This window comes from Oryzias latipes, chromosome 22 (genome assembly GCF_002234675.1).
Source record: "Oryzias latipes chromosome 22, ASM223467v1".
Lineage (NCBI taxonomy): Eukaryota > Metazoa > Chordata > Actinopteri > Beloniformes > Adrianichthyidae > Oryzias > Oryzias latipes.
This window is the reverse complement of record NC_019880.2, coordinates 219585-236559: the sequence shown is the minus strand read 5'-3', so window position 1 is coordinate 236559 and position 16975 is coordinate 219585. Positions and strand designations below refer to the sequence as shown.

General features: G+C 46.8%; 1 protein-coding gene across 1 annotated transcript; it reads left to right on the top strand.

Annotated features, from left to right (window-relative positions):
* The first annotated feature begins 405 nt into the window (after positions 1-405).
* On the top strand, positions 406-16958 carry LOC101160130 (otoferlin-like). The gene is made up of 39 exons (XM_020699862.2): positions 406-454; positions 526-657; positions 740-802; positions 1196-1280; positions 1442-1601; positions 1681-1867; positions 1943-2129; positions 2213-2436; positions 2672-2780; positions 2857-3034; positions 5057-5177; positions 5243-5343; positions 5423-5513; positions 5600-5716; positions 5789-5941; positions 6016-6205; positions 7189-7313; positions 7386-7520; positions 8170-8331; positions 8406-8525; positions 8608-8769; positions 8847-9009; positions 9077-9150; positions 9781-9807; positions 9876-10007; positions 10103-10175; positions 12379-12497; positions 12592-12729; positions 13075-13206; positions 13292-13419; positions 13670-13840; positions 14213-14373; positions 14444-14586; positions 14674-14762; positions 15468-15566; positions 15639-15880; positions 15959-16137; positions 16513-16613; positions 16738-16958. Exons 1-39 carry the CDS (start codon positions 419-421, stop codon positions 16916-16918), a joined length of 5190 nt encoding a protein of 1729 aa, XP_020555521.1. The 5' UTR covers positions 406-418; the 3' UTR covers positions 16919-16958.
* Positions 16959-16975: the final 17 nt, after the last annotated feature.

Below are 16975 nucleotides of genomic sequence, written 5' to 3'. Positions count from 1 at the left end.
ATGACTTTTACAGATCAACCAACAGATGGTTTAAATCATGAAACGCTCTAAGAACCGCAGACACAAGGAGGACAGAAATGGAGGTATTTGCTGCGACAGATCGTTGCTTTGACTGATGTGGATGCAGAACATTAATGGAACAGAAATGTGATCTTATAAAAGCTGCTGTCTGGTAATCGTTCTCTAAAATAATCTCCAGACGAACCTGCTATTTTAGAGGCTGAGAACCTGGATAATAACGGCATGTTTCGTGGAGGCCCGGACCCTGATACCATCTCACTGGCTTCAGTCACAGCTGTCACGACCAATGTGTCGAACAAGAGGCAAGAATGACCCACTCTAGGTTTGATTTCCACTGGCCATTTCTCTGAGAACACATTTCCTTTCTGGATCCTCCAGGTCCAAACCAGAAATCAAGATGGAGCCCAGTTCTGGGAGACCAGTAGATTACCAGGTAAAGCCCGCCCACATTGCTGTGGTGATTGTTTTGTGCTTGATGTTAATGCTGTGACTGCTCTGTTGAAGGTCAGTGTGACGGTTATTGAAGCCAGACAGCTGGTGGGACTCAACATGGATCCAATGGTCTGTGTAGAGATTGGAGAAGATAAGAAGTACACCTCCATGAAGGAATCAACCAACTGTCCCTATTACAACGAAGTGAGCTGATCACAGATTGTGGCTAAGTTCATCTCTAAGTTCATTTCTTATCAGGACAGTAAATAATGTGCTCTCTCCTCAGTACTTTGTGTTCGACTTCCACGTTCCCCCGGATGTTATGTTTGATAAAATCTTGAAAGTGTCCGTGAGTACCGTCAGTCACATGCACCATTTTTATTTTAACTGGATACTCTAGCTCCAGCTACAGAAAACAAAAATACTGCCATATGGTTTGTAATATTGTTATGTGTTTTTGGGAATGTTTCAGCTAAAAGATAAACTCTGATGGAAAGAGTCATAATGATCTGTACGGTCTGGCAGCATGCTGGGTTACTATTGTGCATTCACATTGGCGTTTTAGGCTCATTACTTTGGCTTTAGGCAGAGCAGCTGCCCTTTTGTCCAGTGGTGTAGATTGAAGGACAAACCCTGGTCCAGAGGTGCCTGAAGCCAAAGTTGGAATCCGCCCTGAGCTGTGAGGGGACAGGACTTCAGGGCCTGCAGTAGCACATCATCTAAACAGACTTTCCTTCTGCAGGTAATTCACTCTAAAAATCTGCTTCGGAGTGGAACTCTGGTGGGAACTTTTAAACTGGACGTAGGAACCATCTATTCTCAGCCGGGTAATGGCAGAACATTCACTCTGCTCCACATCAAACATGACTTGAGACAAGTGAATAAATATTTCTTCATTTCAACTCCCATAAATGTGTCCTGATCTCCAATAGAATCAAGTCTCACAACGAGACACTTCAGCTGAATAAGTTCTCTCTTTGCCTTTCAGAACATCAGTTTTACCATAAATGGGCTCTCTTGTCCGACCCTGATGACATCACAGCCGGGGGCAAAGGTTACGTAAAATGTGACATTGCAGTTGTGGCTAAAGGAGACACCATAAAAACTCCACACAAGGCTAATGAATCAGATGAGGATGACATTGAAGGGTAAAAAGATAAACTAATCCCTGATGCCCCGTGTTATCGGCACTGTGCAGATAAGTTAATAGTGAAACTCTTGTGTCAGCAACCTGTTGCTCCCAGAAGGGGTCCCTGCAGAGCGACAGTGGGCTCGGTACTACCTGAAGATCTACAAAGCAGAGGGACTTCCCAGGATGAACACCAGCATCATGGCCAACGTCAAGAAAGCCTTTATTGGAGAGAACAAGGATTTGGTTGATCCTTACGTCCAAGTTCAGTTTGCTGGGCAGAAGGCAAGTTCTAAACAGAATCAAACCATCACCTGCCTTCTGACCTCGCGCTAACAGTGGTGTGATGTGTAATTGAAGGGGAAAACATCGGTTCAGAAGAGCTGCTACGAGCCCATCTGGAATGAGCAGATTGCCTTCACAGAGATGTTTCCACCGTTGTGCAGACGCATGAAGATCCAGCTCCGGGACTCAGACAAAGTCAATGACGTCGCCATAGGAACACACTTCCTGGACCTGAGGAATATCTCTAATGATGGAGATAAAGGTGGACACACAGTGACACCAACTAGAGACGAGAGCCTAGCCAATAATTCCAGAAACGTTATGCTCTTATCTGGGACATTGCAGGTTTCCTCCCCACGCTGGGCCCGGCATGGGTGAACATGTACGGCTCAACTCGGACCTTCTCCCTTTTGGATGAGTACCAGGAGCTAAATGATGGGCTTGGAGAGGGGGTGTCTTTCAGGGCTCGTCTGCTCATCAGCCTGGGGGTGGAAATTTTGGACACATCCTCACCTGAAATTAGCTGTTCCACCGAGGTCCAGGTGGAGGGGGTGCCCAACATCTCAGAGGTGGGTCCCTGCCTGAATGAGCAGAACAGTCCTTTGTTCCTTCTGCTGTCAGGTCCTATTCAACTGCCATTACTGTCAATTATTAATCATCCTAATTTAGCTCAGCTGATGCATTATTAAGAGCTACCTGCAGGGCAGTGACTTATTTTTTTACATGGGGGGGGGCATTGTGGGTCATAGCAGATTCACAGAAAGTCATGGCTCTGTTTCTCTCATCTCTCACTGTTTTCTACAGAGTGCTACAGGAAAAGTGGAAGAATTTTTCCTCTTTGGTTCGTTCCTAGAGGCCACAATGATCGACAGAAAAATCGGTGATAAGCCAATCAACTTTGAGGTCACCATAGGTAATTGTGTTGATTTGTCATCAGGTTAAGGAGAAGATGGTCCTCCAGCTGACACCAGCACTGCTACTGTCTCCAGGTTACTATGGAAATGAGATCGATGGAGCTCTCCAACCAAAACCAAAGGGGGAAAAGGGCAAAGGGGATGAAGAGGAAACCGAGCTGATCCACAACTCCAGTGAGGAAGAGATGGAGGACGATGGAGACTTGACTTCAGTGGCAACCACACCACCCATGAAGCCTGTCATCACTGACCGGTCAGGCCACACCCACAGAGTGACAACAAAATGCAAACAGATCAACCAGAAAGGAAACGTCTCTGTACAGAAATGCTTCCCTGCTGTTGTACATAATTCCATCCTAGGACAGAGATAACATTACAATACAAGTCAAGCAGAGAAAGGATGCACTATATTATCAACATCATTGGCTCACCTGCCTTGACTCACATACAAACTGAAGTTCCATTCCATTCCTAACCCGTGGAGTTCAATATGATGTGGATCTATTACAGCTTCAACTCTTCTGGGAAGGCTGTCCACAAGGTTGAGGAGTGTTTCTAGGAATTTCTGACCTTTCATCCAAAAGGTCATTGGTGAGGTCTCACACTGATGTTGGTGGAGAAGGCCTGGCTCTCAGTCTCCACTCTAATTCATCCCAAAGGTGTTCCATGGGGTTCAGGTCAGGACTCTGCAGGCCAGTCCAGTTCATCCACATCAGACTCTGTCCTCCATGTCTTCATGGACCTTGCTTTGGTCACTGGTGCACAGTCATGTTGGAAGAGGAAGGGGCCGCTCCAAACTGTTCCCTCATGAGGGTAGCATGGAATTGTCCAGAATGTTTTGTATCCTGAAGCATTCAGAGTTCCTTTCACTGGAACTAAGGGGCCAAGTCCTGAAAAAACCAGCCATAAGTCCTCCTCAACCAAATTTCACAATCGGTACAATGCCGTCCCAAATGTATCGTTTCCTGGAAACCTCCAAACCCAGACTCGTCCATCAGATTGCGTCTCCACTGCTTTAGAGTCCAACGCAGAACCCCAAGAAGACACAAACTAAGCTGGAGAACATAGAGGTTTATTAGCTCAGTAGCACTTAAATAGATATGAGGAGACCTCAGGATCCCCCTGACCAGCGGGCCAGTAACTGGCTGAAAATAGGGAGGTTGTTTAGCAACCTCAGGGTAACATCAGGGTAAAAATGGTTGCTCACTCAGGGATGATGGTAGGAATCTCCAGACTGATGTCCAAGGAAGAAGCTTACGCAGGAGGTCTTTTAGTTCAGGAGGTCCAAAGAGAATTATGGTCAACATCCAACTCCAGTCCAACAGGCAAAATCTAGAAATACAAAAGTGGCATGGGGCAAAACTCAGATCAAGGAAGAAAACTGAACGTTCAAAAGGCACACAAGACGTGGCAGAATAGAGGAAAAGCTACAGGTAATTTAAACTCTGGTGAAGGAAGAGAGCTGCCTAAGAGGAGAACGTCATTAGGGAAATCATAAGCTGAAAAAAGCAGCTGCTCAGGAACGACAAAAACCTGATCGAGACCCAATTTATCTGAATCCATACATTGTTTTCGCTCATTAGCTGATAAACAGAAATGAGCAAAAACCAAAGGTTGGGTTTGGTGGTAAAAAGGCCCTGCGACCTCATTGAGTGATTCTATGGGCTGTCTCCAAGGTCTGACAATGACAATGCAGTCAGGTAAACTTTGTCAATGTACTGTATCATCATGAGGTCCATCTCCCTCAGCTTGTTAGGGTTCAAGACTCGACAGAAAGAAACTGGTTCTGGTAACAAAGTGGCAGTTCTAGAAACTATTTTTCGGGGGGGGGGGCAACACATGTCTTGGATGCCAAAGCAAACTCATGCAGTAAATGTCCGATCATGCTACACAAATTCTCGATGTTTTAGGTCTGTAAAACATGTTTGTTTGTTGTTCACCTGGTTTAATGAATACAGGATGTTCACCAGTTTGATCAGCATTGAAGTAGAAATGTACGGTGGGCTGCATAATAATTGGATCTAGCCAAGCACAGACCCACACCGTCCAACTTGGACCACTCTGAGACGTAGACCCATTACTTACCCACATGAGATTGATCTACCCCCTGATCCAACGTGACAGACAACTGCTCCAAAACAAAAGCTTCTTCGGAATTTGTTAATTTTCAGAAAAATGTTCATTTTGCCTTGACTTTAAGCTGTTTTGATTTGATTCTGCAGTGAAACTAAAGGACTGTTGGTGCAAAAACCTGAACTTCTTGTTTTCTCCACAGGAACTACTTTCATCTGCCCTACTTTGAAAGGAAGCCATGTATCTACATCAAGAGCTTATGGCAGGACCAGAAAAGGAGGCTGTACAATTCCAACATCATTGACAACATTGCTGATAAACTGGCAAGTCAAACATGTCACAAGTGGAAATAAAGCAGCGTGAAGGTGAATCTAATCTGTTTTTTCAGGAGGATGGACTGAATGATGTCAATGAGATCATCAAAACTGAGAAGGCCTATCCTGAGCGCAGGCTTCGAGGAGTTCTGGAAGAGCTCAGCCAGGGTTGCAGGTCTGCAAAGACACAGAGGATTCTACTCAAAAATGTTTGTAAAATGCATGTCATGCTGATAGAAACCTCTCTACTCCAGCCAGTTTCTGGCACTAGCAAACAAAGACCAGAACCAGTCTGGAAGAACCAAACTCGACAAGGAGAGACTGAAGCTGTGTTTGTCAGAAGTGGTGCGTTTGGAATTATCTCCACATTTACTCTTTTCCTTGTTTCTTCTGGAAGCCCTCCTGTGTGTAATGGTTGGCTGTGGTTTCAGGAAGCCATAGGTCTGCAGGCGAAGGCCATGAGGTCCCAGGTAAAGAAAAGCACAGTCAGAGACAAACTCAAGCTTTCCCAGAACTTCCTGTCAAAGCTGCGCTTCCTGGCTGATGAGGTACGGATTGCATGTTTGAGGCTGCAGCTCATTAATCGTAGGACTTCATTCGCGGATCTCATGTCTTTGCAGCCGCAGCACAGCGTTCCCGATGTCTTCATATGGATGATAAGTAACGGGAAGCGCATTGCTTATGCTCGGATTCCATCCAAAGACATTCTTTACTCCAGCATAGATGAGGAAAAAGGGAAGGACTGTGGAAAAGTCAAAACCATTTTTCTCAGAGTGAGTTTCCCCTAAAAGTCTTCGGTTCTGGGTCTCGTTGACTCGGCTAAAACATCTTTTCCTGTTCTCTGAAGATCCCTGGAAAAAAAGGTTTTGGACCTGCTGGGTGGACTGTCCAGAGCAAGATTGAGATCTACCTGTGGCTGGGTCTCACCAGGCAGCGCAAAGACTACCTGAACGGCCTGCCAAATGGATTTGAGGAGAACAAGCTGTCTAAAGGGCCTGGCCTGCCATCCACGCCTCCCATCAGCCTGACCTACATGAGTACGGAAATCGTATATATGTTCAGTGGAAGCTAATGATGCATAAGCTTTTAGTTGTTCACAGTATAAAAGGACAAAAGGAACTGTGGGCTGACCAACATGGACATGTATTTAGTCTACCTTGAACACACCTGTGTCAGTTTGTCAGTAGGCTCTGCAGAGACCTCATAATGGTAGTAGGTAAAGTGTGTTCATGTCAGCGATTTGGCAGATGGTTTATGAGGCCTGATTGTGACTGAACCTGGTTTGCAATCAGCAAAGCCCAGCGCAATACAGGCCATTCTACAGCCCAGAGGAGAAAAACCTGACCTTCTCTTGAAAGAAGAGAGTCCCAGATAAATACATCAGAGACACATCTGGGCTTTAGTTAACACCATCAACAGTGACGTGTCATCGCCAGTTCTTCCAAATTTTGGAGACATGGGCTGGGAGAACCAGACTGTGAGTTATAACCACAAAGAATCCATACGCAGAATGAAAGGTTCAAAAGAAGCTTCAATCCAAATGCAGATATAGGGAGAGGTCCACCAAGAACCAGCTGGAACACTTGAAAGGCAAAATGTTCCAGCAGATTCTTATAAACAGAGAAAACAATCAACACAAATGAGAACAGCAGCGAGGAACCACAGAAGTCTGCAGAGAAACAACCATGGACAGGACCCAAACAAGTACCTGTGACTAACAGGTTCAAATTCAAGACCCTGTAAAACTCCATGGCTGACTTCATGAGAAACAAACTAAAGCTGTATTTGTGTAACCTATGAGACACTTTTCTGAAGAAATCAAATCATTTTAGGCAGAAATTCAGCTGAAAATGACGGCGTCTTCTCTGAGCAGCAGCCACACAGAGTAGATTTGATTGTAGATGAAATACAGGATCAAAATTGGCTCAAGAAAAGTTTTTTCTAAAGACGGGACTGATATGAAGTTTTTAAAATAGGTCCTAAACATCTGGGTTGAGGCTCTCTCTGACTGTGTCCTCAGTGAAGCAGATCTTCCAGCTGAGGGTCCACATGTACCAGGCTCGCAGCCTGTTTGCTGCTGACAGCACCGGCTTGTCTGACCCCTTTGCCAGAGTCTTCTTCTCCACTCAGAGCCAGGTCACCGAGGTGAGTTGAACCTAGAACAGATTCCACAGAGCCGGACTCCCTGAGGATCCCAGACGTCTGGTTTTGTTGCAGGTGCTGGCGGAAACTCTGTGCCCAACTTGGGACCAGCTGCTGGTTTTTGAGAATGTGGAGCTGTTTGGAGAGGCTGTTGAGCTGAGAGATGACCCCCCCATTATCGTCATAGAAATCTATGATCAAGACACAGTGGTGAGCCTCTCTTTCAAGAGAAAACTGGATCAGACTTGAATTTACACACTTCTTGAGTAGACGGCTGCGAATTCCTCCAGCTGTTAATCCAATGTCGTACATTTCTAAGTGCTTGGTATTTGTGTCAACACGATGCTCCTGTGAAAACATGGTTGCTGACTGAGATTTCGTGTCTGCTCTGGACAATAACGCCATTGTTTTGGACGGCCCTTTGGATAAGTAGAGTGTGGATTTGCTTGATGTATGGTGGCGACACTGTCATGTGTGCAGAGCACTGAAAGGCATGCAGGAGGAATACAGAACGGCAGACTTCTTATCCCTGTTGCATTCCTTAAAACGATGGTTTGGGTTTTTTTTTTTTTACCAAAATGGATTTTAACCACTAACTGCCAGAGAGATCTTGTTGCAAAAGGTCCATCTGTTTTGCAGTTCACTGGTTATTGTAGGGACGTTGCTGCTTGCTTGGTCACCTTTGCTTTGAAGTCTCCATTTCTTTCTTTCCCTTTGGAAACGTGCAGCTGCAGCCATGTTTCTTCCCGCTCACACACCTCCCTTTCTAAACACCTCTGTGACGTCTTTTCTGATCAAAGAGCACTATTCAAAAGTGAAGTGCAGATTTCAGGCTGGGCTGTGTGTGACCTTCTCCCAGGGCAAGGCCGACTTCATGGGGAGAACCTTTGCCAAGCCTGTGGTCAAGATGGCCGATGAGCACTATGGTCCGCCGCGCTTCCCCCCCCAGCTGGAGTACTACCAGATCTATCGGGGGAACTGTGCAGCTGGAGAAATGCTTGCAGCCTTTGAGCTGCTGCAGGTCAGCTTGCTCCTAAACTCTCAGACTCATCAATTTCCTTCATTAATATTCATTTTGATTCATTCTTCTCTTAGATCGGCCCCAACGGAAAAGCTGATCTACCCCCCATAGATGGTCCAACAGACATGGACCGTGGCCCAATTCTGCCGGTGCCGCTTGGGATCAGACCAGTGCTCAGCAAGTACAGGATTGAGGTGCAGTTTCCCTTTAGACAGACCTCAACATTTTGGTAGGAACCCTGTTCCAGGGGAAACTGGTAAGCTGCTTTTCTCACAGGTTCTGTTTTGGGGTCTGAGAGACTTGAAGAGGGTGAACCTCGCCCAGGTGGACCGGCCTCGTGTCGACATTGAATGTGCAGGAAAGGGAGTTCAGTCCGCTCTCATCCCCAACTTCAAGAAGAACCCCAACTTCAGCACTCTGGTCAAGTGGTTTGAAGTGGTATGCTCTACCAGCCCCATATTTCACACAGTTCTCCAGACAAGAACTAGAACCCACTTCTGAATGTTCTCCATCAGGATTTGCCTGAGAACGAGTTACTTCACCCGCCTCTGAACATTCGCGTGGTGGACTGCAGAGCTTTTGGACGATACACTTTGGTAGGTTCCAACGCTGTCAGCAGCCTCCGGAAGTTCATCTACAGGGGGCAGGACAACCCGGCAAACAGCTGGTCAACCACAGGTACGCCGGATGACCTGCAGCTCCTCCACCGACAGTCCAGTGTCCCAAACATCTGTTTGTGTTTCAGAGGAAATCATTGTTGTCAGCATGGAGCAAGAACCCACCTGTAAGAAGATGGAGACGGTCGTCAAACTGGACTCGGTACGTTTCTAACAAAACTTTAGAAAAATAGAATAAAATGATAAAATATAATAGAGTGAACATTAATTCAAAATAAAGGTTAATAAAAACCCAGATAGAACCCAAAATGCTGGAGACCAGGCACTTGAACATGACAGAGCCCAGGGAGCAACAAAAGCAGATGACCTGAGCACGAACAACTGAAAACCAGACACTGAAGGTCAATGACTAAATAAAGACAGCTGTGGCTGATCAACCTGAACCTAGTGGGGCTGACAAGGACAACAGAACAGTCCAAAAACCCAGGAAATATCACAAAATTCTGACGGCAGAATCCTTACAGCAGCGGCACTCTGAGCTGAAGTTATTCAGCTGAATATGAATAATGCTCCTCAAGAGTCCTCTGACAAAATCTGACACCAGTGTTTGAAAGTTCTCGGTGCCTCTTCCCTTAAAGGGTTAGGGTTAGGAACCAGTTTACCTCAGATCATTTCGATAGAGTCACTCACTAAAGTATATTTGTTTTCTTTAGGTTAGGGTTCATAGGAAGTGTAAAGTCCTGTCATTTTTAACCTCTTTGACTGAGATCACTGCCATGTGTCTGTAAATGACCTAACTGCTGCTGATGTGTGGTACCACCTGCCTCTGCAGTGCTCTGAAGCTGTGGTCAAAGTGGAGGTAAGATCAGCAGGTTTGGAAATGATCCCATCCCTGACAGCTTTACTGAAACATCTGTAATATGGAAGGATGATGACAAGGATGAAAAGGGCAAAAAGAAGAAGAGGAAGAAGGTGGATGAGCCTGAGGAGGAGGAATTGGATGAGAGCATGCTGGACTGGTGGTCCAAGTACTTTGCTTCCATTGAAACACTGACAGAGGTGAGCAGAACCTGTTCCTGTTGGTTTATCTCATCCATCAAGTCATCTACAGTCAGTTTGCATGACGACAGATAACCAAGTTCTGACTCTTTCAGACACTCAAGTCTCAGGAAGCAGCTCTGTCCGACTCGGAAGATAAAGAAGACATGGACATGGCAGATGGAGGAGGTGATGCTACGTAACCCTGACAAACCTGGATGTACTCTTCCTCTGCCTAACAGAAGCTGGGTTAACTCCAACAACCCCCTGATCCCAGAAGGGATGCAGAGATTCTGTGGCTGGCTGGCTGGATGTTTGGATGGATGGATGGATGGATGGATGGATGGATGGATGGATGGATGGATGGCTGGATGGATGGATGCCTAGATGGATGGCTGGCTGCCTGGCTGGCTAGATGGATGGATGGATGGATGGATGGATGGATGGATGGATGGATGGATGGATGGCTGGATGGATGATGGATGCCTGGATGGATGGATGGATGGATGGATGGATGGATGGATGGATGGATGGATGCCTGGATGGATGGATGGCTGGATGGATGGATGGATGGATGGATGGATGGATGGATGGCTGGATGTTTGGATGGATGGATGGATGGATGGCTGGATGTTTGGATGGATGGATGGATGGATGGATGGCTGGATGTTTGGATGGATGGATGGATGGATGGATGGCTGGATGGATGGATGGCTGGATGTTTGGATGGATGGATGGATGGATGGATGGATGGATGGATGGATGGATGGATAGATGGATGGATGGCTGGATGTTTGGATGGATGGATGGATGATGGATGCCTGGATGGATGGATGGCTGGATGTTTGGATGGATGGATGGATGGATGGATGGCTGGATGTTTGGATGGATGGATGGATGGATGGATGTTTGGATGGATGGATGGATGGACTGATGGATGGACACATGGATGGATGGATGGCTGGATGTTTGGATGGATGGATGGATGGATGGATGGATGGATGGATGGCTGGATGTTTGGATGGATAGATGGATGGATGGATGGCTGGATGTTTGGATGGATGGATGGATGGATGGATGGCTGGATGTTTGGATGGATGGATGGATGGATGGATGGCTGGATGTTTGGATGGATGGATGGATGGATGGATGGATGGCTGGATGTTTGGATGGATGGATGGATGGACACATGGATGGATGGATGGATGGATGGCTGGATGTTTGGATGGATGGATGGATGGATGGATGATGGATGCCTGGATGGATGGATGGCTGGATGTTTGGATGGATGGATGGCTGGCTGGCTGGCTGGCTGGCTGGCTGGCTGGCTGGCTGGCTGGATGGATGGATGGCTGGATGGATGCATGGCTGGATGTTTGGATGTATGGATGGATGGATGGATGGATGGCTGGATGGATGATGGATGCCTGGATGGATGGATGGATGGATGTTTGGATGGATGGATGGCTGGCTGGCTGGCTGGCTGGATGGATGGCTGGCTGGCTGGCTGGCTGGCTGGCTGGCTGGCTGGCTGGCTGGCTGGCTGGCTGGCTGGCTGGCTGGCTGGCTGGCTGGCTGGCTGGATGGGTAGATGGATGGATGGATGGCTGGATGGATGGATGGATGCCTAGATGGATGGCTGGATGGATGGATGGATGGATGATGGATGCCTGGATGGATGGATGGCTGGATGTTTGGATGGATGGATGGCTGGCTGGCTGCCTGGCTGGCTAGATGGATGGATGGATGGATGGATGGATGGATGGATGGATGGCTGGATGGATGGATGGATGGATGGATGGATGGATGGATGGATGGATGGATGGATGGCTGGATGGATGGATGGATGGCTGGATGGATGGATGGCTGGATGGATGGCTGGATGGATGGATGGATGGATGGATTGCTGGATGGATGGCTGGATGGATGGATGGATGGATGGCTGGATGGATGGCTGGATGGATGGCTGGATGGATGGATGGATGGATGGATGGATGGATGGATGGATGGATGGATGGCTGGATGGATGGATGGATGGATTGCTGGATGGATGGAGATGCCATTCTTAGCTAACCTCTCTGTATTTTTCTTGAAGTTGAATTTTGGTATCTGGTAATAATGTCTTCTCTTCCTGAAACACTGCCGCTCATCCAAATTGTGTCCTCAATTGTCAGACTGATGTCAGGACTTAACTTCAAGTCAGCGTGAAACAGAATCTTCATCATTGTCTTCACATTTACATTTTCAGATTAAAAGCACAACCATAAAAGTTCCCTGAAAGTGTTTGAGTGGGGAAAGAGGGGGTTCCCAGTGGTCCGTAAACACAGTGACACATACTCCTGGCTGGGCCTGCCCCCCCTGTAATCACATTCCCATACCTTTGTTCCCACAGACATTAAACCTGACAACAGTCTGGCGAAAGGCAACAGGAAAGGAAAAGCAAAGAAGGAAAAGAAGAAAGCCGGCTTTGATGCCTTTGGGAGAAAAAAGCCAAAGCTGGATGAGTTGAAGGTTTTGAGGAGCTTTTGCCGTCAAACTTTCACAACAGTTTGGGTGAAAGCTGAAGACCCGACTGAACTGAAAGTGCTGTCTGTTCTCCAACAAGGTCTACCCCAAGGAGCTGGAAAGTGAATTTGACAACTTTGAAGACTGGCTGCACACTTTCTACCTGTTCAGAGGAAAAGCTGGAGATGATGACGACCAGACCGTGGCAGATGAAGACCGGATTGTCGGGAAGTTTAAAGTAAGGGGCCACCAAGATAATAATAATAATAATTGATACTTTATTTATCCCACAAAGGGGATAAATGTATTTGACCCATCCCCTGGGGGAGCGGTGAGCTGCAGCCTAACCGCGCTCGGGAGGCGGTAGCGTTAAGGGTCTTGCCTAAGGACCTCACTGGGTGATGTTCATTGCTTGCCATTGATATGGTGATTGACCCAGTACCAGTACCATTGTTTATCCCCCTCCGGGAATCGAACCCTGGTAGCCTCTCACCTTACCAACCGAGCTACCCAGCCAGATGTTCAGCAAGTGGCAATGAGTCTATACTAGAGTTTTCTTACTGTCTTTCATTGGCTGATGCAGGGCTCCATGTGCATGTACAAAGTGTCAGATGACGCACCCAGAGACATGAGTTTTGATTCCAATATGGGAATGTTTCAAAACATCCCCAACAACGATCCAGTCAACGTCCTGGTCCGCATCTATGTAGTCAGGGTAAGCTGGAAACTCGGCTGAAGACAGCTGGACTGCTGACGCTTTTGGATCGTCATCATATTAAAAAGGCAATTTTATTTTGCAGGCAACCGATCTGCATCCAGCAGACATCAACGGGAAAGCTGACCCCTACATCGCAATCAAACTAGGAAAAACAGAGATCAAGGATAAGGAAAACTATATTTCCAAACAGCTAAACCCTTTGTTTGGAAAGTAAGTCCCTGAAAATGTCAATCAAAACTGGCTGACGTATAAATTGTTGTATGAGATCAATAGTTTTAATGCAGATACATAAAACCTAAAAGTCTGAGGACTTTTATTTTTGCTTCATGCACCTTTTTTGCATCGTTCACATAAACAACATGCATTTAATTAAGGAGTGTTAGTTTGAATTCCTGTTAAAGTTTAGGAGTCAGCATGTGCTTTCAGGCGTGTGAAAGGCTGCTTATTGCTGTGTCGTCAGGTCTTTTGATGTGGAGGCCACCTTCCCAATGGACTCCACACTGACAGTGTCAATTTACGACTGGGACCTGGTGGGAACTGATGATCTGATTGGAGAAACCAAGATCGACTTGGAGAACCGCTTCTACAGCAAACATAGAGCCACGTGTGGCGTCGCCAACAAGTACTCCATGTAAGAATGAGCTCAGACCTGAAAGAGTAGCAGGATTTATGTGGCGCAGGATCAGGAACAAAGTTTACTTTTACAACCTTTTACATGTCAAATGGAAAAAAAGCTTACCCTGCTCCTCTGTAGCCCACGCCATCATGGGGGGTGTAGAGACATGCTTCCTGGTTTTGCTCCAAACAATCTGAATGTGAGCTCCTGAACCGGGTACCCTCCAGAACCTCAGAACAGAACCGTATTTAATTAACAATGTCTTTTCAGAGTTCTTCTGCTCTGAGATCTTCACGTGTTTGTGCAAATGTCCTCACACCATGATGTACTGACACAGAAACCGCTGACCAGACTGAGTCCATACCGAAATGTTTGATGTTTCTTTAGTCATGGGTACAATGTGTGGCGAGACCCGATGAAACCAACACACATCCTGGCTAAACTGTGCAAGGATGGGAAACTGGATGGGCCACACTATGGCCCTGGAGGAAGAGTCAAAGTGGAGAACCGAGTCTTCATGGCACCCACTGAGATTGAGGATGAAAATGGTATTCTTTTGTCTTTTCGCTCTGAAATCCAGTCTTCTTCATTGAAAGACACATGACTGGTGTTTACCAGGTCTGAAGAAGAAGACGGATGAACACCTCGCTCTGTGCGTTCTGACCCATTGGGAGGAAATCCCACGAGTTGGCTGCAAACTCGTCCCTGAACATGTGGAGACCAGACCCCTGCTCCACCCTGACAAGCCAGGAATAGAGCAAGTAAGTTCATGCACAGAAGAGAAAACTGCTTCACAAGGAAGTTACAGAATAAAAAGCATGTTTTCTTGTCCTTTTTAACTTGTGCAGGGCAGAATTGAGCTCTGGGTGGACATGTTCCCCAAAGAAATGACTGCGCCTGGTCCTGCACTTGACATTTCACCAAGGAAACCCAAGAAGTAAGTCAGAAAACAACCCTGTGTTCCTGAAAGAGCACAGGCCCATCTCAGAGTGGGAACACTCAAAGAGGAGTTTTGTCCGTTTTCACGTCGATGTGGATCAGTTTTCATCCATTCCATCGTAGTTGTAACTGTTCTGTACAGTATGGAGGAGTTCAGGATCAAAGGTTGCAGCAGGGTGTTTGTGTGAATGAGGCTCCCATCACCATGCATGTCTCCAAACCTGAGCTTTTGGGCCAAACGTCTACATTTTGGTTTCATCTCTCAGAAAAAAACAAATTCTACTTAGAACAAACTCTTCCAAACTAAATTATGAAGCGCAGAGCAGGCAGGCCTCTAAACAAAGTCCCTGTGTGGGTCAGGAACTTTAAAAAGCTTTCGCACCCCTAGAACTTTGACAAAAATGTGACCAACCATCCTCAAGTTCAGTGAAAGGCAGAACAAATGAGGAGGAGCTTCAGAGGAAACATAACCGGAGCCTAGTATACATGCAAGCGCAGCTGGAGGTTCTGAGTCAGTCTCCATGGAGACCTTCAGCAGAACCATCAAAGAAGCTTTAAAGCTCCCAGCTGTCTGGTGAAGGTAACCTTTTGACCATCTGTTCATCGACAGCATCCTTCAGCGTTTGTGAGGAGCAGGTGATGCTGTGAGAGCTTACATGGAAATATGAATGCCTCAGGGATGTTCCACGGCTTTTGTCTGCAGGTTCGAGCTGAGGGTGATCATCTGGAACACAGACGAGGTTGTTCTCGAAGACGACGATATCTTCACAGGAGAAAAATCCAGCGACATATTTGTCCGAGGGTAGTTAGCGCTCAAAGAGACAAATTCCAGTTGGATTTTCAGAGAAAACTGAGACTTGTTTGTCTGTAACAGCTGGCTGAAAGGACAGCAGGAGGACAAACAGGACACTGACGTACATTATCACTCCATCACTGGAGAGGGCAACTTCAACTGGCGCTTTGTCTATCCCTTCGATTACCTGATGGCTGAGGAGAAGATTGTCATCTCAAAGAAGGAATCCATGTTTGCCTGGGATGAGACTGAGTACAAGATTCCGCCTCGACTCAATCTCCAAGTGTGGGATGCCGATCACTTCTCAGCGGATGACTTTCTGGGTACTGAGGACGGGATTTCCTGGAAAAGTCGAGCGCGTTTCCCGGTTTGTTAATTCACCCCAATGACTATCTCCGCAGGTGCAATCGAGCTCGACCTGAACCGCTTCCCTCGTGGAGCAAAGACTGCCAAGCAGTGCACCATCGAGATGGTGACCAACGAAGCTGAGATGCCCATGGTGTCCATCTTCAAGCAAAAGAGGATCAAAGGCTGGTGGCCTTTTGTGGCCCGAAACGAAGAGGATGAGTTTGAGCTCACGGTGCGTCAAAGCAACTCCTTGAAATGCAACCATAATGAAGGAAGTGATAACGTTGGTCTAACATTTGCTTAAGAGCACTAAGGCACTGCTGAGAGAAAACACATTTAATTTCCCGAGAAGTTGTGACATATTTGGCAATTGTTTATGTATTGACAGGAATCATGGGAGTCTCTTGGAAAACTTGTTTTGCTTTTATGAAATTTGTTTGGAACCTGAAGATTATCATCACTAATCACCCCAGTGAGTCCCTGGTAACTGGGAACAACCAGATTAAATAATCAGATTAAATAGGAACATGCAGCAGAATCCAGCCCTGGATGGGAGTCAATCATTTCGTGCTTCACAGCTGAACCTGGAGGGTCTTTGTTCCTACAGGGCAAAGTGGAAGCTGAGCTTCACCTTCTGACAGGGGAGGAGGCGGAGAAAAGTCCAGCAGGGGAAGGACGCAACGAGCCAGAGCCATTAGAGAAACCCAAGTATGGAGATTTTCCTTTGAAGCCCATTTTCTCTGAAGGATCTACAGAAGGTCCAGCTGGGTACTGCTGGACCCTGAACACTTCCTTAGTTTTTTTACATCTGTCTCTTCTCCCCCCTCTCCAGCCGTCCAGACGTGGCACTGCTCTGGTTTCTCATCCCTCTCAAAGCAGCAAAGCACCTGGTGTGCGACCAGTACAGGTGGCTGACCATCAAAATTGTGACGGCTCTCCTGGTGCTCGCCATCTTGGGTCTCTTCCTCTACAACATGCCGGGCTACATGGTGAAGAAGATGCTGGGGGCTTGAAGACGAAGCTGGAACAGAGTGTTATTTTTTAGGAGGTTGCCGTCTCTTACTTTTTCA

Excerpts from the sequence above, each read along its gene's own strand:
- LOC101160130 (XM_020699862.2), top strand. The coding sequence starts at position 419 with ATGGAGCCCAGTTCTGGGAGACCAGTAGATTACCAG. Across the intron at positions 2,130-2,212 it reads CTCTAATGATGGAGATAAAG|GTTTCCTCCCCACGCTGGGC; the intron begins GTGGACACACAG and ends GGGACATTGCAG. Across the intron at positions 7,314-7,385 it reads CTCAGAGCCAGGTCACCGAG|GTGCTGGCGGAAACTCTGTG; the intron begins GTGAGTTGAACC and ends GTTTTGTTGCAG.